The sequence below is a fragment of the Pipistrellus hanaki genome, assembly GCF_964339955.1.
Source record: "Pipistrellus hanaki genome assembly, chromosome: 10".
In the NCBI taxonomy this organism is placed as follows: Eukaryota; Metazoa; Chordata; class Mammalia; order Chiroptera; family Vespertilionidae; genus Pipistrellus; species Pipistrellus hanaki.
The window spans coordinates 1,043,315-1,068,251 of NC_140512.1; the positions used below are offsets into that span (position 1 = coordinate 1,043,315).

Sequence of the window (24,937 nt, forward strand, 5' to 3'; positions counted from 1 at the left end):
CTCCCCCACCCCCCAGCCCCAAACCTGTTTCCCTCCACGCGCCTCCCACCCAGGCAGCTGGTCTTCCTTCCTCCAGAGAGAAGCTGCCCTCCTCCTTCTCCCAGGGAGGACCGCCCCCTTCAGGCATATGTGCCTGTGCCTGCTCCGGGGAACACACGTCCAGTCCCTGTGGCAGGCTGGCGGGTCTAAGAGCCTGGCCTCCAGGCCCAGTGCCTGCTGGTCCAGGCCTGGGACACCACTGGGGCCTGCCTCCATGGAGTGGGTCACGTGGGGTCTGCTGAGCAGGAGCGGGGGGGCTGTGGTGAGGAGAGCAGCAGCCTGGCCTGCTCTAGCCTTGTGGCGCAGAAAGGCAGTGAGGGGCAAAGGCAGAGGATGCACGCCCCTGGAAGCCATCATCACATCTGGCTCCCGCGCTCTGCTCATCATCACACCTAACCCCCTTTTATTTGGTGCCAGAGCAGGCTCCCTGCCAAGCCTCCAGGGCCCCCCTGTCCTTCTAGCACCTAAGTCTGGTTGCTCCATTATGGGGGTGTGGGGGGGGGGGAGATTGTGGGAGAGATTCCCCTTGATGCATCTGAGCATGCTCAGTGACTCCAAGACACAGGAGTGGGAACCAGTGCCCAGATATCCCCCCAAAGCTCCGTTTTAGGGGTGAATTCGGACAGCTGCCTATTCCCCCCATTCACCCCAAAAGGTAGCACATTTCTTGACCAAGATCCAAGGTTCCAAACACATCTGAGCCACACAGGCCTCTGCCTGGGGGTCCCGTTCCAACCAAGTTCATCACCCACGTTCCTGTGGGCAGGAGAGTGGGCAGGCCGGGGGGCTGGGGAGTGGGGTGTGCAGAGACCTGGAGGACCTGGGGGGACCTGGGAGGACCTGAGGGGACCTGGGAGGACCTTGGGGGGGGTGAGTTTCCTCCTAGCACATTCCCGGAGGCAAAGGGGAGCTCCTAGCTGCCCATTGAGCAAACCCGGCCTCCCGGTGCCCCAGGGGAGGCAGCCCGGAGCGTCTGCAGATGGAGCCCAGGGACCAGCCGGGAAGGAGGAAGGAAAGGAGGAAGAAGAGAGAATCCCATGGCAGGTCCGGTGGGAAGCGGGTGAGCGCCAGGGGAAGGGGAATGGCCCCGCTGCAGCGGAGGGGGGGCCGGCCGGTGGCCTCCGGGAGTGGGCGGAGGCGGGGTCCCCACCGGGCGGCGCGGGCCGAGCAGAGGCAGCGGGAGCGCGCGGGGCGGGAGGCGGCGGCGGGGAGCGCGGCCGGAGGCGGCCTGGGAGCCCGGCCGCGCGCTGCTCCTCCGGGTCCCCCCGCGTCTCCGCCGCCTGACCCGCGGCGGCAGCCCGGCTGCGGGGGGAGCCCCGCCGGAGGCGGAGCCAGGTCCCCGGGCCCGGGATGCGCCGCGCAGGGCGGCGCGGGCTCCGGTGCGGGTCAGGCCCCGCGGACCGGCCCCCGGAGGCGCCCTAGGCGGAGCCCGCGGGGCAGGCGGGGCGCAGGTGGGGCCGCCCTCCTCCCCGAGCGCCCCGCGCCCGCCCCGCAGCCCGCAGCCCGGAGCCCGCAGCCCGGAGCCCGGAGCCCGGGGCCCGCAGCCCGACCGGAGCCCGGAGCCCGGAGCCCGGAGCCCGCGGTCATGTAGGTGACTGGGCGCCGCCCTGGGACGGGGACAGGGACAGGGATGGATGGAGACGGGGACAGGGACCGGGATGGAGACGGTGGGATGGGGGTGGGACGGGGACGGGGACGGGGACGGGGACGGGGACGGGGGTGGAGATGGGCCGGGGGCGCAGTGGAGTCCACCCCGGCACCAGGCCTCCCGCAGCGCGGAGTTTGTAAACACGGACCCGCGCCGCGGAGGAGCCGGCGGGGGGAGCGGGTGGCGCTGGGCCGGAGCCCGGGCCCGGAGCCCGGAGCCGGGAGGGGTGGGAGCCCGGAGCCCGGGGCGCCCAGAGGGTGGGTGGGTGGGTGGAGGGGGGTGCCCGCGCCCTGCGGCGTCTGGGTTCTCCGGGGCCCTCGGCGGCGGAAACTTTGGGGTCCGGAAGGCTCCGGGGGCCGGGGTGGAGAGGGGCTCCCCGCCTGCGCCCCCCGCCCGCTCCGCTGCCGCCGCTTTAGGGCCCCGGCACCGGGCTCCTCCGCCAGGACCGCTGGGCGCAGAGCGCACGGCCCCCCGGGTCCCTCGCTGCGCCCCAGTACTGAGCAGCCGCTGGGTGCTGGGGCCGGTGGGGGAGCTTAGGAACCCCCATCCTGGGGGGCGGGCGGCGGGCGGCGGACAGCCTCCTGGGCCGGGGCCGTAGGAGGCGGGAAGGGGGGACCCTCCGAGGACGCGTTTTAAAAGTTGTTGGAAACGCCCCTCCGTCCCGGGGGAATCAGGGGAAGTGGGGGTCCCCGCTTTGCTTCCAGCGCGGTCTGCGCCCCCAACTCCGCCAGGGGGTTCCCCACGGGAGCCCGTGAGGATGCGGCCAGGGTCCGGGAGGGTGATGTGGGTCCATCCAGGTTTGGGGGGGGGATTGGGGGTGCCCTGGGCCCGGGCCGCCTCCCTGACCGTCAGACTCCGCGGGAGACGCGGCGGGTTTGTGGGAACTTGGCTTCCAGGTTGGTCCCCGGGGTGAGGGCCCGGGAGCGGGATGCCCCCCCCCACGCCCTCCCCGCCCGCTCGGCGCTGCCCGCGCCCCGGCGCTGCGGGAGCTGCGGGCGGCGGGCGGCGGGCGGCGGGGACGGGCCGCTCAGGCTGCTCTTCTCTCCGCAGGGACCGCGGGGACCCCCGGGCGGTGACCGCGCCTGGCCCCTCGCCGCCCGCCGGGAGGCCGTAGGGCGGCTGCGCCATGGCCGGCGGCGCGCTGCCCCGCTCGCTGCTGCTCACCTGCTGCCTGGCGGCCGCCCTGGGCGGCCCGGCGCGCCCGCTGGAGGGCCCGGCCCCGGCGCCGGCCCCGCCCGGCCCGGGGAGCCCGGCGCCCGAGGGCTGCGAGCCCGGCCCGCGGGGCGGCCCGGCGCGGGACGAGGGCGGCCGGGAGGCGGGGGCCCGGCAGGGGCAGGCCTGGGCCCGGGGCGCCGGGGACCTGCAGGCGCGGCCCCGCGGGGACCCCCCGCCCGCGGAGCCGCCCTCCGCCGCCCCGGACGCCGCCGGCCCGGACGCCGCCACGGAGCCGCCGGACGAGTACGCGTACCCCGACTACCGCGGCAAGGGCTGCGTGGACGAGAGCGGCTTCGTGTTCGCCATCGGCGAGCGGTTCGCGCCCGGGCCGGCCGCCTGCCCCTGCCTGTGCACCGAGGAGGGCCCGCTGTGCGCGCCGCCCGCCTGCCCGCGCCTGCCGCCCCGCTGCGCGCGCGTGGACGCCAGCCGCTGCTGCCCGCGCTGCCGCGAGCGCCGCGCCCGCTGCCAGTTCCGCGGCCGCACCTACCGGCTCCTGGAGGAGTTCGCGGTAAGAGCCGCCCCGCCGAGGGGAGGCCGGAGGGAGGCCCGCCGAGGGAGGGGAGCCCGCGGGGGAGCGGCGCCCTCCGCTCTGCTCCGGAGGCGGGCATCGCCGCCCAACCCTCTCCAAAGCGGCGGCTGGGCATCACCCCGCGGCCTTCCCGGGGCGGGGACGGGCCCCCTGGGCGGGAGGCCGCTCTGAAGGCGAGGCCCGGCCTCCCCAGGCTGACCCTCCAGGGATCCAGGCCTCTGCTGCCCCTTTAACCGCCCGGCCTTGGGCACCTCCACCGACCTCCAAACACAGGGACCTCCAAACACGGGACCTGCGTGTCCGTGCGGGCCTTTGGGGTCTGCTCTTGAGCTAACAGCACAGCGAGGCCAGGATCCCATGCACAAGCCACCCCCTAGACTGGCCGTCCTGGGAACACACGGACAGCGCTGCTCTTCGCTGCCCGGACACAGCGGTCAGCCAGCAGAAGCCAGTTTGGGGTAGAAACCTTCTCCTTTAGGCGGGAGCATGAGAGTCTGAGCGTCCGCCCTCCGGGGCCTGTGGGTGCCAGGCTCCAGGCTGGCGTTCAAACACACGTCCATGAGCTCACCGACTCACCTTCCGCCACGTCCATACCGGCTTCACCTCCCTCCGTGCGTGGGGAAGAGGAAGCCGAGGCTCAGGGCTGTTAGAGGCCGTGCTGTCGGCAGCACAGCTTTCTGCTCCACGGCACACGCTTTACCCCGGCTCCCCGGGCCCAGAGGCCAGCAGCCCAGGAGCTGTAACGTTAGGAGGGAGGTGCTGCCCGACATGCATGCCCGGCCCCGAGGGGACAGGGAAGCCCTGACTCCTGCCAGGGCCGGGAGACACCTGCCGGCGGTCCAGCCATTCCAACCCCGGGAGGCGAGAGCCAGGGCTGCCTGGTCTCGGCCCACGGACGTGGGAGGCCAGGATTTCCTGGGCGGCGGAAGGGTCCTGGGGCCTAGAGTCCCCAGAGCTATGGGGGAGGGGCTGGCGGGCGGATCCTGCTGGTCCCCAGGCCACAGCCACCGAGAAATACAGACTCGGGGTGCACCCAGGGTGGCCTGCTTGTGACTGAAGCCCCAAAGCTGTGCAAACAGGCAGCGGGAGGGATAGGTCTGTACAAAGCAGGAAGTGTGGGAAGAACACTGGATGGGGAACCAAGAGGTTCCATTCTGGCTTTGCAGCAACCAGTCTGCCCCCCCTCCCCCGTCCCCAGCCCCAGTCTTTACTCTTACCTGCGAAATAAGGGGCCAGGCTCCCCACACCTCCTGGGAGCCGATGCCGAGCCTGTCTGTCCTCACAGTCCGGGGGCAGCCCTTGGAGAAACAGAAAACGTTGGTGAGAAACTCCGGTGGACGGGCCCCGGCCACACCCAGGAGCGAGCAGGAGCCCGCCCGCACGGTCTCCCCCAGTCCGGGCGTGCAGACAGACACCGGGCTGGGGGTGCAGCACTAGAGCAGGGCAGAGGCGGCCGTGGCGCTGGCGAGGCCCAGAGCAGGGACTGCCCCGCTGGCCTGGGACAGGGCTGTGCACAGGGAGGGACCCCACAAAACGGTTCTCTTGAGATCTCAGTTCATAAGAAAACCTAACTGTTACCAGAGCAAAGCCACATGGTTAGTTTTGAATCACTAACATCGGTTATTGATTGCACTGCGTGGCGTTCCACAGTCATTTCCTAAGAGTGTCCCATGCAGTGGGCTGTGTGTCCGTCAGCTGGTGTCTGTGTTTGGTTTCCCAGCACACCGAGGGAGGGGTGTCGGAGGGTGGCTGTGGGAGAGTCGGGTGAGCCAGGAGCCCGCGGGGTCCCTGGGGTGCACAGTGGAGACTGGTCATGGCGCCCGGTGCCAGGCACAGCCACCGCCCACACGCCTGCGCCGGGGCCGGGGCAGGGGCAGAGCGAGAACGCTAGCCTGCGGGCTGTGTGGCCCGGGCGTGTGGGAAAGGGAGAGGAGCCGTGTCCTGCCTGAACCCCGGGTGGGGTACAGTGTGGTCAGGCCGTGAGCACCGCTCCTTCCCGCAGAGGGAGGTGCCCTGTTCCGGGGGGAAGGGGGACACACAGGCGCTGGGGCGCCTGGTCTCTGCTCCCCCGGAGGAGGAGACAGTGGCGGGGCTGGGCTGGGTCTGCAGGGAGGACAGCCCGGTCCTGCCCTGTGCCCAGAAGCGCAATGGCCCCGCCCTCAGTGCTCCTCCCTCCGGGCACAGGTCCCTCTGTCCCTCTCTGCCCCCGGTTCCCTGTACTCAGACCCGCCCTCCCTGCCTCTCCCTGCCCCTCACAGCCTGGCTGGCCTCAGTCCTGCTCCCACCAGGTCCCTCAGCCCCTGCTGGCAGCGAGGGTGTGTGTGTGCGGCTTCTCTTGTTTGTCCAAGTCAGAGCCCAGCTGCCGAGGTCCCTGCTGCCTCCCCGGAGCCCAGGTCCCCCTTCCCCCACCCCCGCAGGCGCCCGGCTCTGAACGGGGGGAAGGGGGCACCGGCTGTGGGCTGTGTTGTTCGGGGGTGGGTGGTATCCCACGTGCCTCCCAGGCGTGTTCCTGGGGACAGCTGTCCTAACACAGCACCAGCCAGGCCGGACTCGGAAAGGCGGGCACAGGCCTGCAGGGGGAGGCTGAGCGCAGCGGAGGGCGGGCTGTCCCTCCCGAGGCCTCTCCTTCCCTCTGGGTGCTCAGGGTCACCCCTCCACGCACGCCGGGTCATCTCCTCTGCTATAGGGACACCTCCATGCCGGGTTGGGGCCGGTCCCTATGACCTCATTCTAACCCCCTTCCCGTAGAGGCCCGTGTCCATACAGCCGCTCGGAGGAGGGGGCGGTAGGACTGCAGCCTCTGGATTGGGGGGTGGGCACCGGCCGTGTGCAGAGCCCCCCGATTCTGTCCCAGCCGCCCCGAGCAGCACGGCAGGGATGCGTGGCCGGGCACGGTGTTTGCATCCTTGTACCTCAGGGGCAGCTCTGACCGGCTCCACGAGCAGTTTCTGATTCACCCCATGACTACAAGCAGGCCAGCGGGCATCAAACGGGAAATGCATCGATAAGACACAACTCCACAACTCCGTTTCCAGCAACAAAAGGATCTTTCCCCGCCTGGGCATCCGGCCTGGGAGGGGGACGATAAGCTGGGTCCGCGAGCCGGGCTGTGTCTCACGGGGCCTGGTGGGACGTGGCTCTGAGATGAGGCCGCGCAGGAGCCAGACAGTACTGTGCGGTGTGTCCACACTGGGTATCTATCCCCGCTGATCAGGAGCTGCGATCGGCGAGTGGACACGTCTTGGAGAAAAGGAGCAAATGAATTATTAATAAGCGCTGCTCGCAGGCTTTCACGGCCTGAGGGCTGGCGACGGGGAGATAACGGCGGAGTGGCCGCCGGGGACCACGGAGCCACACGCCATCCGCTCTGGCGTCAGCGTCGGACGGCCACGAACCCTGCTGCCACATCGCATCTCGAAGTTTATCCACGAAAAGATATCTCACGTGACATTTGGAATCCAAAGCTCTGAGTAGATGGCTCTTGCAGTTGTGATTATGTGCCCGCAAAGAGGAAGGTGCGATTCTTCGTATTTTTAAACGAATGGAGCGGACCCTCTCTGGCCGATATTAACACAGAACCATGCTGGGGTCAGTGACCTTTGCCACGTCACGTGATCACGCTGGGTGAAGGGCACACTCTTCTCGTCCCATCGGTCTGAAGTCTGTGCCTCCGCTGCCTCTGAGCTGGCTTGGGTTCCGAGTGAGGTTTGGTAAACTCCGGACTCCGCTCCTGCCTCCTGTCTGAAGCCACGTCCACAGGACAAGCACACAAACACGGGCGTCCACACGCCTGCACCCCTCACTCGAAGGGAAACAACGCCACACGCCACCTCGATGGCAGTGCGGCGGGATGCACAGTCCCCTCCGCCACAGCGGGAGGAGGGGCCGCATTCACTCCGCACCTGCGTGCTTGACACACTTCGGCGGTGATTACAGGACAGACTGATGAGCTGCTATTTTCTTTATTTTAAAGAGAGAAAATGCAGGCTCATAGCCATAAGTTATTGGATCAATGTCAACCAGCTAGGCAGTGGGGAGCCGGGGGTGCACCCGCTGGCTGGACGCTGAAATCCTGCCCTCCCCACGCCACCGCCTCAGCTCCGTGACCACATGACAGTGTGTGACCAGGTGCATCCTGGGTGTGGCCAAGGGGATTCTGGTCCCGGAGAGGGAAGGCACATGCGGGCAGGGGGCACGTGCCTGCAGCTGTGTCTAGATGCCAGGTCGGTTTTGTTTGGTGAAGTGTTTATTTATGGGGCTTTGTGTCATATTTGACTCAAGCCACCCCGGACACAAAAAATATCTGTGCCCTCAAAGAACGGAATCTGGACTTGGAATGCGGACAGAGCACGGGGTCGGGAGTGGCCTGCGGGCGAGGGAAGGGCTCAGTGGGCAGTGGATGGAACACAGGTCACCAGAGGCGGCTGAGAGCTTGGCGAGGGGCAGGCCCACGGAGAGGGGGGAAGGGGGGGCAGACTGGTGGCCGAGGGCACGTCCAGCTCAAAACCTTGCTCTCGTGGCTCCTGGCACATAGACGTTTGTTTGACGAGGGCAGATGTTGAACAAAAGAGGGTCCACGTTCACACCCAGACTGCCCAGCGTGCAGGTGGCATGATGCCCGCTGGCAGCCGTCTGCCCCATGCTGCCCCTTTGGAATGGCGTTTGCTGACCACACCTGTGGGAGCCCCTGTCCCGTCCTCCGTGGTTCCGGGTTCCGGTACAGGTCCGGGTTCTGGAGAAGGCTGCACACAAATGAAAGAGACTAGAAAAGTATTCATTGGGGAAATGGGGGGCCAGGCGGGAGCCCACCTCTGTGGGAGGACTGCCAGGGCTCTGGCCCTGCCATCCCTTTTACTGAGGCTTTGGGATACACCCATCGCCCCTGGGCAGGAAACCCCAATAATAGCCAATCAGCAAGCATTTACATGGCTGACAGGTGGAGGCTGCTTTAACTACCAATGTCTCAACTAAGCGAGTGATTAGCTCTGACCATTCAGAGCAGTTAAGGTTGGCCAGCCTTCCGGATTCCCTTTTCACATTTCTCTGTTAGTGACCACTAACAGAGATGGGTTTCCAGCACACACCTCCACTGGGCGTGGCTTCCTGGGGTCCTTCAGCCACGTGGTTTCAGGAAGCCAGTGCCTCAGTCAGCGGGCTGGGGAGGCTCCGGGAGGCTGGGCGCCGGGGCCCAGCTGCCCGGCCGGCCTGCAGCCGGGGTGGAGCGCCTGCTTCTAGAATCTAGAGCTTCAAGAACAGGGCAGGAGCCCCGGAAAGACAGGGTGGGCAGAGCCTGGGGCTGGGTCGGCCCTGGGCCCTGGGCAGGTGTCAGAGCTTCGAGTTTTCCTGGTTAAAGGACAGGGTCCTGCTCACCCTCCCAGGATGAGGAGCTGAGAGGTCCGAAAGCAATTCCATCTCCAGCTCTGACCACATGGGGACACGCCTGCCGCCGGTTCCCGCGACTGCCCCCTCCGCCCCCCGCCGAGAGTCTGGGCTCCAGACAGCTGCCCGCGGGCGGGCTGCCGTCACCCGAGTGGGGCAGGGGCTGTGCTTCCTGTAGTATTTACCTCCAGAGAACATTTCCAAACGTCATCAATCCCAATTAAAAAACGTCACTCTTGCGTTTACATATTAAAAATAGCTTTTGACTATGTATTTGCCAGGCACTGGTCCGGAGACGGAGGTGCAGTGACCTGGGTGTGGGGTGTGAGGGACACCACGGGGCCCTGCGGGGGCAGGGGAGCCGCGGTGCAGGCTGTCGTTGCCGTGGGTCCTTGTCAGTGACAGAGGCTTCCTGGCAGCTGCTGGGCAGAGGCAGGCGGCCCTCCAATGGTGGCTGAGGGGGAGGAGGGCCGGCCGGCCGTGGCTGCCCTCTGGCCGGGCTGGCCAGGCTGGCCAGGCTGCTGGCACCCTGCTCGCCGCTCCTCTGCTCCGAGCTGACCAGCTGCCAGCGGGCGCGTGGCATTCTATTTCTGTCGGGCACTGGGGTGCAGCCAGCACACGGCGTGCTCCACGCCGCGGGAGGAGGCCAGGCGGCGGGCCAGGCCGTGGCTCCTGTGGAGGCCCAGCGTGGCCGGCCGGGCGGGCTGGCCGCCACTCCCTCCGCACAGGGCTCTCCGGCTGGGAGGACAGGATGTGACTGCCTGGGACACGGAGGACGGAGAGCGGCAGAGCCACGGGCACTGACTCTCCTGGACAGCCATTCTTCTGGAAGCACAGCTCAGTGCAGGGAGAGTTCACCCCGGAGGCGGAGGCAGCGTCCGGGAGCCAGGCGTCCTCGGAGCGGGAGCTGCCTGTGGGCCTCCACCGGCCTGGGCGCCTGACCTCACAGCGGGCACAGCCAACAGTCAGCCCCCCATGCCCCCAGCCCCATCCCCGGAATCAGAGCAGACCTCAGGTCTCACCCAGCCTGCAGAAAGGGGCGGGGCCAGGGCTGTCACAGAGGGCGGGGCCGGCGCCCAGGGCGGGCTGATGCCTGGAGGGGGCGGGGCCGATGCCTGGAGGGGGCGTGGCCGATGCCTGGAGGGGGCGTGGCCGATGCCTGGAGGGGGCGGGGCCGATGCCTGGAGGGGGCGGGGCCGATGCCTGGACGGGGCGGGGCCGATGCCTGGAGGGGGCGGGGCCGATGCCTGGAGGGGGCGTGGCCGATGCCTGGAGGGGGCGGGCCGGCTTAGGGACAGCGGGCGCGCGCCCTGGGGGGGCTGAGCCACCTGCAGAGCCAAATTCCTGCCGCTCCCAGCGGCCCCCAAACCAAGGAGTTACTTCTGTTTAACGGGCCCAGGCTGGAGTCTGACGGACAAAGGCCTCCCGGCACTGCCCCTCCACCAGGCCGGAGACCCCCAGGCGTTCGGGGGGAGTGATGCTAAGAAGACGGGCCCGGGCAGGGTCCGCGGAGGGAGCGGCCCATGACCCGCTGCGGGCGTGACCCGGGCCATTAACACGGAGAAACCGGAGCAAAACGCCCGTGCACAGCACGAGCATGCAAACCGAGTCCGCTGGGAGAAGCCGCTGGGAGAAGCCGCTGGGAGAAGCAGGGAAGAAGCAGGACTGTGTGGGCCAGGGACGGGACTGGATCAGTGCTCGGGGAGACTGAGAGGAAGGACTGAATCACGCTGTGAGCCGGCGGAGGTGACCCGGTGAGACAGGCACAGACGGGCCTGGGAGGTGGTGCAGCCGGAGGACAGAGCGAGAAGACCATCGCGCATCAGCCCTCTGGCTCCCGGGTGACAGCTCCGCGCCCTCCGCCGGGGGCCGGTGTGCCTGGCGGGGCAGGCAGAGCGGCCGGCCCTCTGGGGGCCCGGGGGGAGCAGGGGGACGCCCTGCGGGGAAGGGACCGGGCCCGGGGCCGCGGTGGCCTCCTGCTGTGGTTTCAGGTGCTCGGGAAGGGGTGGGGGCGACGGTGTGAGCCAGGATGCCCGTGCCGCCCCCCGGCCCTGGCCCAGCACCTGCCGGGCAGGGCGCACCGATGGCCCTGAAGGGTGAGCCCGGCTCTGGCCTCACACGGCGCCCAGGGAGCCGCTGTATCCGCCCTTCAGGCCGACCCCAAAGGAAATGGACTCCGCCTTTGTCATCGCCCCCACCGCTGGGGGAGAGATGAGGAGTGCCCAAGGGAGGAGCGGCTGCTTCTCCTGGGGGAGGTGTGTGTGTGTGCGTGAGTGTGTGTGTGAGTGTGCATGTGTGTGTTTGTCTCTGTGTGTATGTGTGTGTGTGAGTGTGTGTGAGTGTGAGTGTGTGTGTGTGTGTGAGTGTGTGTGTGTGTGTGCATGTGTGTGTTTGTCTCTGTGTATGTGTGTGTGTGAGAGTGTGTGTGTGTGAGAGTGTGAGTGTGAGAGTGTGTGTGAGTGTGAGTGTGTGTGTGAGAGTGTGTGTGTGAGTGTGAGTGTGTGTGTGTGTGTGAGAGTGTGTGTGTGTGTGTGCGTGTGTGTCTGTGTGAGTACGTGTGTGTGCATGTGTGTGTGAGTGTGTGTGTGTATGTGTGTGCGTGTGTCTGTCTCTGTGAGTAGGTGTGTGCATGTGTGTGTTCGCGCGAGTGTGTATGTGTGTGTGTGTTTAGGAAGAGGTGTGCATACCAGTCCAATGCCTTCTTTCTGGTTTGCCGCAGTCCCCACCACTCCCTATCACTGCACCAAGTTCACGGCCATCTCATTTGTTGAAAGAACTTGACTTTGTGATCCCCCGAGAGACCCAAGCCTCACAGCCCCCCTTACACCCCCGTTTAAAAGCCCGCTCTTTGGAACACATTTAATTCTGGTTATTTACCATCTCAGAGAAAATCAAGCCTCTTTTCTTTCTGTCAAGTATTGCTGATCTCTAATGACCCTTATTCTAATTCTGGAACAAATGGGTTATATCTTCCCATTTTTTTAACAAAGAGTTTGTCTCCCCCCCCCCCCCCCCCTTCTCCAGATAAGCATGCCCTGTTCAGGTCACGCCCTCTGTGGAGGAGTTATTTAGGGATCTATGAACGAGATTAAAGCAACTCCACCAAAATCTCCACCCGGTCAGGTTTCCCAGGACGGGGGGAGGGGAGGGGAGGGGAGGGGACCCCCCCCCCAGTGTCCAGGGTGGCGCTGAGCCGGTGAGGACCGCCTGTGGCCCCCGGGCTGGAGCAAACTCCTCCCTGTCCTGCTCCCTGTCCTCAGTGGGGTGGGGGCGGGGCGCACACCTGATTCTACAGCTGAAATACCGGTGCAGGTGCTGCCCTCACAGACGCCAGGAGGAGAGGCCCAAACTGTGGACACTTACCTTCGCCGCTGGGGACCCAGGTGCCGCACAGTGGGGTCTGAGAGCACCCCTCCCTGTTCTCTGGGTCCCCCTCGGTGGGTCTCCCCTCGGTGGAGGGAAAGCAGAGTGATCGCAGCTGCTTCCTCTCCCAGCGGAGGGCCCACCGCTCACCTGCCTCCAATCGTCTCTGATGAGCGCCCTGAGCCGCACCTACACAGCCGCGCCCAGGGAACTGGCTCAGACCGGACGGCAGCAGCCGGCCAGCACGTGCTGCCTGCGGTCTGACTGCTCCCTCGCCCGTGTCCCAGGAGCTGACCAGGCCTGGAGCCCCCCCCCCCCCCCCCCGCCCCGGGGAGCCGCCTCACGCCCCTCACAGCTGTCTGCCACCAGCACGCTGGCCTCACCCTCTTCGCTCCTCTTCCCCTGCACCCTCCTCCGAGCCCCTGCCTGAGACAGTCCCAGGAGGACTGGGAGTGCCAGAGGGAGTCTCCTCTCGCAGAGAGAGCGGCCTGGCTGCTGCTGTGCCTCTGGGAGCTGGGTGCTTTCTCTTCTTCCTGGGCCTGAGAGCCACAGCTTCTGGGACATTCTTAACCAAGTCCCTCTGTGTGCAGACCCATCCCTCTGTGTGCAGACCCATCCCTCTGTGTGCAAACCCGTCCCCCTGTGTGCAAACCCATCCCTCTGTGTGCAAACCCATCCCTCTGTGTGCAAACCCATCCCTCTGTGTGCAGATCTGTCCCCCGGTGTGCAAACCCGTCCCCCTGTGTGCAGACCCGCCCCCCTGCCTGTGTGCAAACCCATTCCTCTGTGTGCAGACCCATCCCCCTGTGTGCAAACCCATCCCTCTGTGTGCAGATCTGTCCCCCTGTGTGCAAACCCATCCCTCTGTGTGCAAACCTGTCCCTCTGTGTGCAGACCCGTCCCCCTGTATGAAGACCCTCCCCTCTGTGTGCAGACCCTCCCCCTGTGTGCAAACCCGTCCCCCATGTGTGCAGACCCTCCCCTCTGTGTGCAGACCTGTCCCCCTGTGTGCAAATCCTCCCCCCTGTGTGCAAACCCGTCCCGCTGTGTGCAAACCCGTCCCCCTGTGTGCAGACCCTCCCCACTGTGTGCAGACCCGTCCCCCTGTGTGCAGACCTGCCCCCCTGCCTGTGTGCAAACCCATCCCTCTGTGTGCAGACCCATCCCCTTGTGTGCAAACCTGTCCCTCTGTGTGCAGATCTGTCCCCCTGTGTGCAGACCCGTCCCCCTGTGTGCAAACCCGTCCCCCTGTGTGCAAACTCGTCCTCCAGGAATGAGCGACAGAGAACCAGAGTCTCTCCCCCAGCACGCAGGCTCTGTGGGCTTGGCTGCAGCTGGTGCCAGGCTGGGAGGCGGCTGCTTGGGAGTCTCTCTCCGTGGAGGAGGGGATGGAGGGGCGCAGGGTCCAGGCACCCATGCTGGCCCTGGTGAGGGAGGGCAACCATACAGCAGTGGGAACCAGGGCACAGGCTGTGGGTGGGGAGCAGGCCGCGGGTGGGAGCAGGCCGTGGGGTGGTGTCTCCGGTCCGCAGAGACCGCTCTGGTGTGGAGCTGGATGTGGAGACGCCTGGAGCTGCTGTGATGAGACAGTTTGAGGTCAGGAGCCTGAGCGGCAGGAGATGCAGTCTGAGGAGATGCAGTCTGAGGCGGCTGCTGAGGAGGAAGCGTGACCTGCATACTCCCTGCAGCTCCTGGGTGGGGGGGCGGGGGAGCGGGCAGTGGGGCCGGGCAGGCCCTGAGACGGCACCCAGTGGCCGGATGACTGTGCAGACCCGGGTGGACCCTGGCAGGGCCCAGCCTGCGGGGGCCTTTCTCTCCGTGGGGAGCAGAGCTGACCCCCAGGCCACACATCCGGGCTGTGAGAAGCCGGGTTTGACAGGGAGCCTGGGACTCCCTGCACCTGCTCCGTGCCCGCGCTGCAAAGGGCACGCTCGCCCTCTGGTGGCCAAACGGTGACATGACGCCGGCGGCCTTGGTGCAGGGCCAGGCGCGGGGCTGGGTGAAGGCTATGGCTTGTGCCTCTGGAAGCTCATTTCTAAGCGGGGCCACCGGCTCCCCTCGCGTGGGGGTGGGACGTGTCACCCACCCTCAGAGGCAGCGGCCGGGTCCTCCGAGGTTCCGGGCACAGCTCTGAGGCCTCAGGAGTCTTCGGTTTGTACCGAGGCCCGATGTCGGCTCCTTTGACGGCTCAGAGCGCCCCACGGGAGGCCTTGGCCGGGTCTTGGGGACTGCTTGGAAGCACGTTTAATATCCATGTTGCACCCCTTAAGCCTGCGGGCGTCTGAGACCAGCCTGGAGGGCTCCCCCTGGAACCCGCCTTCTGCAGCTGCAGCCTCTGCTCCCGCAGACCAGGGCCCTCGGGGAGGCCGGCTCACTGTCCGCGTGGCAGGGACAGCGGGGGGCCCGTGTGAGGCCCGTGTGCTGTGAGGTCTCCCCCAGGGGTGCGGGGCGTCGGGCTCAGAACCCCAGTCAGCCAGGCCTCCGCCAAACAGCTTACCCAGGCCCCGTCTCCACAGTCGTCCCCACCCACAGCCCTGTCGCAGCTCCGCTCCGGGGGCTGGTCCCCCTGCCTTTCTCCTCTGTCCTGGTGCACGTGACAGACCGTGTGCATGGCTCCTAGGACCCCCCCCCCCACCTCGCGGTGCGGCCCTCGGCCCTTCAGGAACAGGTGCTGGTGGGAGGGACCCGCACACCCAGGAGGAGCAGCCGGAGTCTGGAAGGGCAGGGTCCCGCGGGGTGAGGGCCATCAGGGTCCCTTGGGGTGACAGGGCAGGGCCCTGCCTTGGAGCCAGGAGCGGCCTCTCAGCCTCTCAGAAAGTGCTGCGGGGGGGGGGGGGGTAGCCGGCACCTGCGGCATTTGGGGGCCCTGAGAGCTTCAGGGGGTCCTGCCCGACAGCTCCTGACTCGGTTTCCCTCCTCCTGGGGCCCCCTCCATTGTCTTCCTCAGGGAACTCGGGGTGCTGGGCTGGTTGGAGGCACTGGGCAGACTGGGAGGAGGCGGGCCCCATGCTGAGTGGTGGCAGGGACTCACTGGGCCGAAGCGTTCGTTCCTGTAATGTTTGCCCAAACCCCAGACTTCCCCCAAGCCCCGGGCGGTGTGGCTCCACCGGGAGCTGAGGGGGAGAGACCCGAGCCCACCCTGTGCCCCCTGAAAACCAGGTGGCAGGAGGACAATTTCACATGCCTAGGACATGGGATGCCTTTCCAGTGCCTGGGGGAGAGAAAGGGTGTGCAGGGAGAGACGGGCGTGTGCGGGGGGTAGGCAGGCATGTGCGGGGGGGCAGGCATGTGCGGGGAGACACATGCATGTGCGGGGGGGCAGGCGTGTGCGGGGGGGTCAGACATGTGCAGGGAGGCATGTGCAGGGAGACACACGCATGTGCGGGGAGGGGCAGGCGTGTGCGGGGAGACACGCGTGTGCGGGGAGGACGGACGCCCTGACTGGCTGCGTTGCAGGTGTCCCCGTGCGAGCGCTGCCGCTGCGAGGCCAGCGGGGAGGTGCTGTGCTCCGTGTCCGAGTGCCCGCAGACCGAGTGCGTGGACCCCGTGTACGAGCCTGACCAGTGCTGCCCCATCTGCAAGAACGGTAGGTGGACGCGTGTCCACAGCGCGCACGTCCGTGCGGGCTCTCGTTCCCGCGTGAGGGCGGGAGGCGCGAGGGCCGGTGTCCGCACCCGGCGCCCAGCTCCGTGCCCCCAGCCCGGCGCCGGGAGCGGCTCTGCCGGAGGGAGGGTTCTCTTGTGTTTTGTTGTTGGGAGCGTGGTCGTGGCTGCTGCCCTGACAGCAAACCCAGGGGCTCTGCCTGGCCTGGGAGGAGAGCCTGCATGGAGTGAAGCCGGGTGTGGGTGCCCGTCAGACCTGTAGGAGGAGGACTGCTTTTAAAAGCTAGATCCAGGAAGGATGACAGTCCTGGCCGGTGTGGCTCAGTGGTTGGGCATCGCCCTGTGCACCCAAAGGCCTGTTTCATTCCATCAGGACATAGGCCTGGGTTGCAGGCCCGATCCCTGCCCAGCAGGGGGCATGCAGGAGGCAGCTGATGGATGTTTCTCTCCCTCCCATCCTCTCTCTAAAATCAATAAAACACATTTTTAAAAAGGAGGGTTACAGGTTACAGAAGGACTGGAATTGAAAGGTTTGAGCCAATGATATCAAAACAACAGCAGCTCCACCTTCAGGACCACAATCGGAACCAAGCCTCGGGTGTCCAATCCCGTACCCACCGCCACATTTGTTGGAGGATATTCCCAGCTCTGCCGTGCTTCCTGCTCTCTCTGGCTTCCTTCTCACCTGGAAAGGGAAACGGTGTTTGGAATTCTTGGTAAAATTTCTGCCTGAAACGTGAAAGCAGTTCCTGTGAGAATTGAGCGCTTTGCAGAAATTGAGTGGGATTAGTCACTAATCCACGCCAGCTGTCCACGCCGCTCCCACGTGGGATGCTTCCACCAAAGCACAGTGACACGTCTGACAGCTCACAGGCCACTGGGTGTCAACAGCGGCAGTTCTGTGCCAGCAGCTCAGCGGTCTGGGCTTGGGAGAGGGAGCCTGGGCCGGTGACCGCCGTGGTGGCCTGGCCGGTGACCGCCGTGGTGACCTGGCCGGTGACCGCCGTGGTGGCCTGGCCGGTGACCGCCGTGGTGACCTGGCCTGGCCAGTGGCCTCCGTGGTGGCCTGGCCGGTGACCGCCGTGGTGACCTGGCCTGGCCGGTGGCCACCATGGTGACCTGGCCGGTGACCGCTGTGGTGGCCTGGCTGGTGGCCGCCGTGGTGGCCTGGCCGGTGACCGCCATGGTGGCCTGGCCTGGCCCTCATGCCGACGGACCTGCAGGTTAAACGCTTCCTCCAGACGCGGGAGCTGCCGCTCACCGCAAGCTGCCAGAGTCGCTGACATCGCAGCACCAACGCTCGGGCCAGAAAGCCCGGGACGGACATAAACGGCCACAAAGCGCACGCGGCGTGGGCGTCCCTCGTGGCGTGCGGCTCCCTCTCGTGGCTCTCCTGGTGACGTGGACTGTCCCGGGGCAGGCGCTGAGCGTCCGCTTCTCAGGCCGTGGGCTCCCAGCGACCAGGGCCCAGAGAGCGTTACCACGGGTTCTTCCGAGCTGCCCGTGCCGACAGCAATTCAACTAGCCCTGGAGGGAGAGGGGATCTGGAGGGCCTGAGCCTGCTCACAGGAGGCAGGCACCTGTGTGTCTCCTCCCAGCCCCGCAGCAGGAGAAGCCTGTGCAGTCAGCACTTTCCAGAGCACAGCAGGGTGTGTGTGTGTGTGTGTGTGCACGTGCATGAGTGTGTGTGCATGTGTGTGTGCATGTGCACGAGTGTGTGTGCACGTGCACAAGTGTGTGTGCACGTGTGTGCATGTGTATGTGTGCACGCACACAAGTGTGTGTGTGTGTGTGTGTGTGTGTGTGTGCATGTGTGTGTGGGGGGGTCCTTGGCCTCCAGATAAAATTCACGCTGTCATGTCTCCTCATTCTGTCTTAGCTTCTTGACAACAAGCTTCCCAGTACCCGTGAAGCTTCCCTCAGCCCCGTGGCCAGCCCCGGGCGCTCCACGAGCCGCAGGAGTGAAGGTGGCAGGACACCTGGCCCAGCCCAGGGAGATCCCTCTCTCCCAGTGTCACTCGGAAGGACGTTTCCATAATTGCCACATCCTGTGACCAGGGCCGTCCTGTGAGAGGGTCATCCCGTGAGCAGGGCTGTTCTGTGAGCAGGGTTATTCCGTGAGCAGGCTGCCCCGTGACCTGAAATTCCGATTTGATGTTGGGTTTTGTTGGCCTGGGGCAGACGTCCCGCTGACTCGGTGCAGTAATTGGGAGGTTCCGGTGTCCTCTATTCTTTCTTCCCAGCGGCTAATGCATTCCAGGAGGGACGCAGTGGGAATACAATCGCCCAGTTACATGGAGAACGAACCCGGCAGAGAGTGTCCATCACACAGGAAGAGCCCCGTGCCGGAAGCAGACCCAGAGCTGAGCGGGGGACCCAATCATGTCCGTGTGCCCAGCACAGCCAGGGAGCAGGCTGAGACCCCACCGCTTTGCTGGTCCTACTAAGTGTGGATGTCTGCACTGTGTGCTGAAGCAGCGACAGAAAATACGCTGGGTCTCTGGTCTCCCGGCCGATGGAGCTGAGGCCACGGAACGCCTCCTATTGCAAATGCCATGACTGGGACATGTGTGCATGGACGGATGGTCTGCTTTGCTTTTGAAATGTGGCCTCGTTTAAAAGAAACACAGAGTGAAGGCCCTTAGGTTCAGGGATGGGACCGGGTAACGCCGGGCCGTTGGCCACAGACCCGCCCCGGCGACGGCCCAGGGGCTATACGACGGGCCCTCGCGGGGACCAGGGACAGGAAGTCACTGTCCACGTCGCTGAGCCTGAAGGTCAGCAGAGTCCCTGCGCCAGGACAGCCGGCTAGGAAGTGTAAGAAGCCAGTGACGGAGTGTTTATTGCCGCGGAAGGACAGGTGCAAACTGCCTGAATATTCTTACTCCCTTTTCCACGCTCAGTTTGTTATAACGAGCATTCATATTTCAATCGGAAGAAACACCACGTGGAAGCTTTTACAATGGCGTGACGGCCGAATTCCTTCTGTAAGAGATCAAAGGTCAGCTGCAGCGCTTCAGAGGGAAACACAGCTCCTGGTTACTGCTCCCTGGGGCGGGGAGGGAGCTCGGCCCTGGCCGCAGGCTCCGTTGGTTGGAGCGTTGTCCGTGAACCAAAAGGTGGTGGGTTCCGCCCCCGGCAGGGCCCTGCAGGAGGCACCCAATGGATGTTTCTCTCTCTCTCTCTCCTTCCCTCTCCCTTTGCAATAAGAACATTAACTGGGGACTTGTAGGCGACAAGGACTAGAAGCCAGAGAAAGGGACTTGGTTTTCATTCTGAGTTTAACCAAAGTCTGGGAGGCTGTGCCCCGACTAATCCAATACGGCACCAAGCCATCAGACTTAATGTGGCTGGGAGATTTTATCCGGGTAACTCAGGAATTGTATTCACGCCTATAAAACCAAACTGTTAGCAAAAGATTGAAGAAGAACACATTAGGAGATAAATGTGTGGGTTGAGGGTTTTCATTAATATTTTTACCCTTCAAGTAATGCTTTTGTCTACAGCTTTTATTCAAACCCTGTTTCAAAACTATGATTACATGTGCACAGAATTTAAGCAAATATTTTTGGGCCTGGCAAAATCTTCCCGGATTTTGATATGCAAAAGATATATGTATATATACACTCTGAGAAAGAAACCACTCTTTATATATGTAGTTTATTCTTCCAGAGAGAATGTAGGTCACAGGTTCATACTCCCCGTGTTCTGCCTTTGAACAACGCTTGGAATCCATGAGAATGTATGCACAAGTTATTGCTAAAGAATACAGCCGACCATGACTGGAATTCTCAGCCTGTGAAGTCCGGGCACCTGCTCTGTGTGACCTGAGAAAGTGGCTTTTCAGAGGATGACATGAGGCAGCTATTGAAGTGAGCTGAGAACCTCAACAGCAATGACCCGGTTCTTTTCAGACGTTTTGGTTAAACGTGTTCCGTGGAGACGGGGCCTCCAGGCGGGAATCGCTCTGCGGTCCTCACTGAGGGCTCGTGCCGCTCCGGGTGGTGACGGTGTCTGACCGCCTGGCGTAATGGGACTTAATGACGTGGAGACATTCTCGGGTTCCTTGCTGGAAATGTGTCCTTCTTTTCCAAAAACTATGATGACGTGCAGGGATGCTGGGCTAATCCCCTCACAGTGTGGACCCTGTGCCGGGCCCGGCTTCCTGTGCCGGCTCCTGCCTCCTCCGCCGCGGCCGCCCGGGCGGCTGGTGAACAGGCGGCGGCTCTGTGGTCTGTTCTCACGTGGCTCGTGGTGGACAGCCGTTTCTCTGAACACTGAGTGCGAACTGTCAGAATCGCCATCGTGTTCTAGAACAGCGGTCGCCGGCGGTGGCTGGAGCCGGGCTCGCGGGCCGCGGCTGGAGGAAATTCTCGAGGAAAGCCTCCAGCGTGGGGCTCCCCGGAGTGGGGCACCCAGAGCGGGGCACCCGGAGCGGGGCACCCAGAGCGGGGCTCCCAGAGCGGGGCACCCGGAGCGGGGCACCCAGAGCGGGGCTCCCAGAGCGGGGCACCCAGAGCGGGGCTCCCAGAGCGGGGCACCCGGAGCGGGGCACCCGGAGCGGGGCACCCGGAGCGGGGCACCCAGAGCGGGGCACCCGGAGCGGGGCACCCAGAGCGGGGCTCCCAGAGCGGGGCACCCAGAGCGGGGCACCCAGAGCGGGGCACCCGGAGCGGGGCACCCAGAGCGGGGCACCCGGAGCGGGAAGGAGCCGTGTTGTTTCGTGAGTCTTGACGCTTTGTCCCATTTTAAGAGCCTCTTCCTCCTCACCATTATGTTTTTTCTAAGATTATTTGGAATTAATTAACTCACATGCTGCAGGCGTGGCTGATGGGTAAGTAAGGCCCGGAGGGTGATCTGTGAGGGAGCACAGAGCTGCCGTCACCTGGACGGGTTCTAAGTCCCGGTGACCTGTCAGGAGGAGAGCAGGATTCCCTGTCCCTCGTGAAGGAGCAAACGGACGTGGCCCGGGGTGAACCCACCGCGTGTTTCTGTGTGCGCACGCTACACACGTGTCTCTGTGTTTCAGGCCCCAACTGCTTCGCAGAGACCGCCGTGATCCCCGCGGGGCGCGAGGTGAAGACGGACGAGTGCACCGTCTGCCACTGCACGTACGAGGAGGGCACGTGGCGGGTGGAGCGCCAGGCCATGTGCACTCGGCACGAGTGCCGGCAGCGGTAGGCCGGCCGGAACCCGCTCCTCCGGACGCCTCCCTGACGGAACATTCTGGAGGACTCCGGAAGTGCCGCCCACAAGGAGACTTCCAACGAGGAACGATGGGGAACTGTCGATACTTTTGCTTTTCTTGGTAATGACTGCAAGAGAAGGAAGTGGATATATTTCAAAACATCACCGAGAACTTTGGGCGTGAAGCCCTCTCTCAATAAACGTGCTATTTTCAGAGCAAGTACAGGACAGCTCAGTATTCTCTGTGCGATGTATTTCTCTCCCCTGTCAGAGCTCACTGGTGTTTTCTATAGAAACAGATTAAAGTGCTGTGCTGTGCTGTCCACCGGCCACACTGTGCACCTTTTCCGTTCACGTGACATTGCTGGGGGCTGGTCCTCCTTCACACCTCGGAACGCTGTCCCCGTGAACAGGTCCTGACATGATGGGGCTGGTTCCTCCTGGGGCCCTGCCCACATTGTTTCACTGCAGAGGCACATCTAGTGTCCTTAGGAGATCCAGTGTGAGTCACAGAATACAATGTTCCCGTCCTGCGCCTTATTGCTGCTGTCACCTCCAGGCTCTGTCGCTGGCAAATGCAGGTGTCAGGTAACTAACGGGCACTGTTTCTGCTCATCTGAAGCACCCCTGCTGGGTGGACACATAACATACATGCTTCATGTTCACTGACATCACTTTGTCTCCTCGTCATGAATTTAAATTGTGCCCTAGACCAAGGAGCGGGTTGAGCTGGACAACTTGCTTCATGGTTCCATCCAGTTGAAGCAAGCAGTAAAAGAGGGACTCCCTTGACTGACTGGAGGGGAGGTAAGGCAAATGGCTTGATTGAGTCTCTGCCTGAAGTCTGAATGGACACAGGAACCATACCACTCCATTCAGTGGACTCATGCTTCTCCTCAGAATGACCACAGCTTTGGCCCTAAATTATAATCACCCAAAATTTCAAAGATAAAGCATGTTATCAAAGCTAAGGAGGCACCCAGGCCTATGATACAAGCTGAACACAAAGGGCAGAAACCAAGAACAACAGGGACAGAGTTATAGGGTCTCCCAACAGTGGCATGATCAGACTCCATGCAAGATAACAATGCTATGCTCAAGGAGGTACAGGATAAAAATGCAAATCTCTTCAGTGTGTTAGAAACCCAACAGGCCAATCAAATGAAAAATATATATATAAGAATTTGTAACTGAACAATATAATAACTAAGATTAAAGATTCAGTTGAATGAGTTTAACAACATATTAGTCAGAGTTTAAGAGAAAATTGTGAACTTGAAGACAGAGCACCAACAAAAAGCATATGCAGAAAATGCATAAGGAAACACAAGAGAGTAAAGAATGTGGTGGGCTTTTAAAGCTACAGAAGGTGAGAAGGGAGAGAATGGAGCAGAAGTAACACTCAACAGGTAATGGCTGGTAGTTCTCTGAAGGCGATGACCCCTGTGCAGTGAAGAGTTCCAGAGCAGCAGCACTACAGTGAAACAAGGGAAATAAAAACCCTACAAGCAGCAGAAGACAAGCACAGATTCCATTTACAAACAAACAATTGTAATGGCATGGTATCCAAAGGAACCATGAAATTCTGGAGACAGTGGATATTTTCAATGTAAAGAAGAAAAATAACTGCTAATTTAGAATTCTGGACACAGAAATAGCAACTGTAGACACTACAGTACCCACAGGTGCCCCATCAAATCTAATGTGGAGGCTTCCATTGTTTTTACAGACTGTGGAAGTCATAGTACAGTTTTTCTCTCCTGGCCTCTTTCTTACACATCTGTTGTTTAGATGTATTTTAATTCTGTGTATTTTAAATCTGACAAGTTCTTTACTATTATTTTTCTAATAGCCACTATTGATTTAGCTATATCCCCATTTTTGTGATTTAATTGATTCCTTCTTTCACGATTTATTGCAGATTATTTTCTTCTGCCTACAGAATAGTTTTTGGTATATTTTGAAATGAATTTCTAGTAGTGGTAGTATTTTTCAGCTATTACGCAATTGAAAATATCTTTATGTCGACTGCATTCTTTAAAGGATGAGCTTATAAAATAGTGAAGAACCAATAATTAGATATTGATAAGGCTTTGTGCTACAATTTATAGGATAATATTTTTACATTTAACTGGTGGAATGAAAAGGAGACAAAATAATAAAAGCTATAGAAGACCTAAATATTATATATTATAATTAACAAAGTTGATCTAGTGGACACATACATAATTCTTCTTGAAAAAAATATGAAATATATATATATTTTTAAAGTATACATGGAAAATTTATAAATACTTTATGCCGAGCCATATACATTATGAAGAACTGACATCACATACAGAATGTAAATCCTGACACCAGTTCAGTTAGACTATTCGTCATGAGAAAAGCCAAACAAAAACTCTTCCTTTGTTGCAAATTAAGAAATAGAATTCTAAATGTCCCCTGGGACAAAGGAGATGCCGCAATAAAACACCATCACCCTGATGCACTCGACCGGGAACAGAACGAGAGAGCAGGCAGGAGCCGCCGTGTCCGGATGGGAGAGGAGGCGTCACTGCAGAAGCCTCATGTCCTGCTCGCGGTGGCGCTGTGGAGGGCAGCGGGGCCCCAGCCCCTGTCCTCTCAGGGGAATACAGGCCTCGTCAGAGCCGTGACGCCTTCACTCTGCCATCCCAGCGCCTCCTGCAGGGGGCGCTGCAGCCTCCCATCCGCTTTACCCCAGGACATGCGCGAGGAACAGTGCACTGCTCCGTGCCGTGTCCCGGTTCCCCGGAGGCTGGGCCAGCCTTGTCCCAGCACAGCCCCTCCTGGATGCTCTGGGCTAGTTTCACAGAAGCCTCCGCCCTCACACAGGGCCCCGGCTGGCCTGGTCCCAGCTGCAGACACAGACATGCTCTGCTGCTCAGCACGGCGTCATTGGGAGGAGCCGTTCCTCCACCCTCCGCGCACCCGCCCCGTCTGGGCCCGTGAGTAGCTGCAGAGGCAGCACCGCCGCCATCCCTGTCCCCAGCAGGGAAGTTCCGGGGCTTCACCAGGCCCTCTTACCCCATCACCGCCGCCCACAGATACTGCCGGTGAGGGCACGTGGCTGCGGCTGTTACTTGGCGACAGAGAGCACACATCGTGCCCAGGACGGCACCTCCCTTCTCCACGATGCCCCTCTGCGGTGCCCTCAGCGTCTGACGGGCCCCAGCCCCTGGGCCCAGGTGCTCCAGGACACGGGGTCCGTGTGTTACCGGTCCAGGACCTACGTGGAAGCCCACTGCCAGGCTCATTTCCTGTCACAGGCGCTCCGGGCAGCAGCGAGGTGGTGACAGACACAGCGACAGCGATAAAAAGCACTTGTGCTTCCCCAGACAGAGCCTGGAGAGCGAGCCCCCCTCCAGCTCCGGCGGAAACGTGCCGGCCACTCCCGACGAGCCTGGTGGGCTGAGCGCCTGCTGGCTCCCTGCTGGGAACCCTGGGCACCCAGGGCGCCTGGCCAGCGACCCCGTGGTGGCCAGGCAGACGCCCATCCCCGTCCCCAGGACAGGGACGAGGAGCTGCCACGGCTGTCTTGTCCGCTGGCTGGCCAGGCCCTGCGCTGCTCGGCGGCTGCCCTGGCAGGCACCTTTCCTCCCAGCACCTGGTCCTCCGGGTCTCCTCACCGACTTGTTTACAAATGTCTGCGGCTCCAGGAGGGCAGGCAGCCCGCATTCCCCAAGAGGGTGGCAGGTTCAGGGCTCCAGGTTCCGCCTGCGAGAGCTGCCCCTTTTCGCTCCGGCAGCCCCGGTGCCTGTGGCTGTCCTCGGGGGGGCGCTTGTAAGCGATCCGCAAGTCTGTCCCCTGAATGTGCCGCAGAGAAGACCCCACGAGCTGGGAGCCACAGGCGGGAGGGAGGAGGCACAGGAGGCACCGGGAGGTCCGGAGCCACTTGCTCGTGGAAGTGCTCTGCCTTAGGGCCTGCCTGAGCCTGCTCCTGGCACACCACCC

General features: G+C 62.9%; 1 protein-coding gene across 2 annotated transcripts; it reads left to right on the top strand.

The window, feature by feature from the left end:
* Positions 1-1,286: 1,286 nt before the first annotated feature.
* Positions 1,287-23,463, top strand: VWC2 (von Willebrand factor C domain containing 2). 2 transcript variants are annotated; one of them, XM_084896294.1, is made up of 4 exons: positions 1,287-1,626; positions 2,738-3,410; positions 15,630-15,759; positions 20,805-23,463. In XM_084896294.1, exons 2-4 carry the CDS (start codon positions 2,814-2,816, stop codon positions 20,954-20,956), a joined length of 879 nt encoding a protein of 292 aa, XP_084752420.1. In that variant the 5' UTR covers positions 1,287-1,626; positions 2,738-2,813; the 3' UTR covers positions 20,957-23,463. The 2 variants fall into 2 exon arrangements, with proteins under 2 accessions (XP_084752420.1, XP_084752421.1); XM_084896295.1 differs by lacking the exon at positions 1,287-1,626 and adding an exon at positions 2,381-2,583.
* Positions 23,464-24,937: the final 1,474 nt, after the last annotated feature.

Bases quoted from the DNA above. Each gene is read 5' to 3' on its own strand.
- VWC2 (XM_084896294.1), top strand. From the start codon at position 2,814: ATGGCCGGCGGCGCGCTGCCCCGCTCGCTGCTGCTCACCTGCTGCCTG. The intron at 3,411-15,629 runs GTAAGAGCCGCC...GCTGCGTTGCAG, and splicing joins GGCTCCTGGAGGAGTTCGCG to GTGTCCCCGTGCGAGCGCTG. The intron at 15,760-20,804 runs GTAGGTGGACGC...TCTGTGTTTCAG, and splicing joins CTGCCCCATCTGCAAGAACG to GCCCCAACTGCTTCGCAGAG.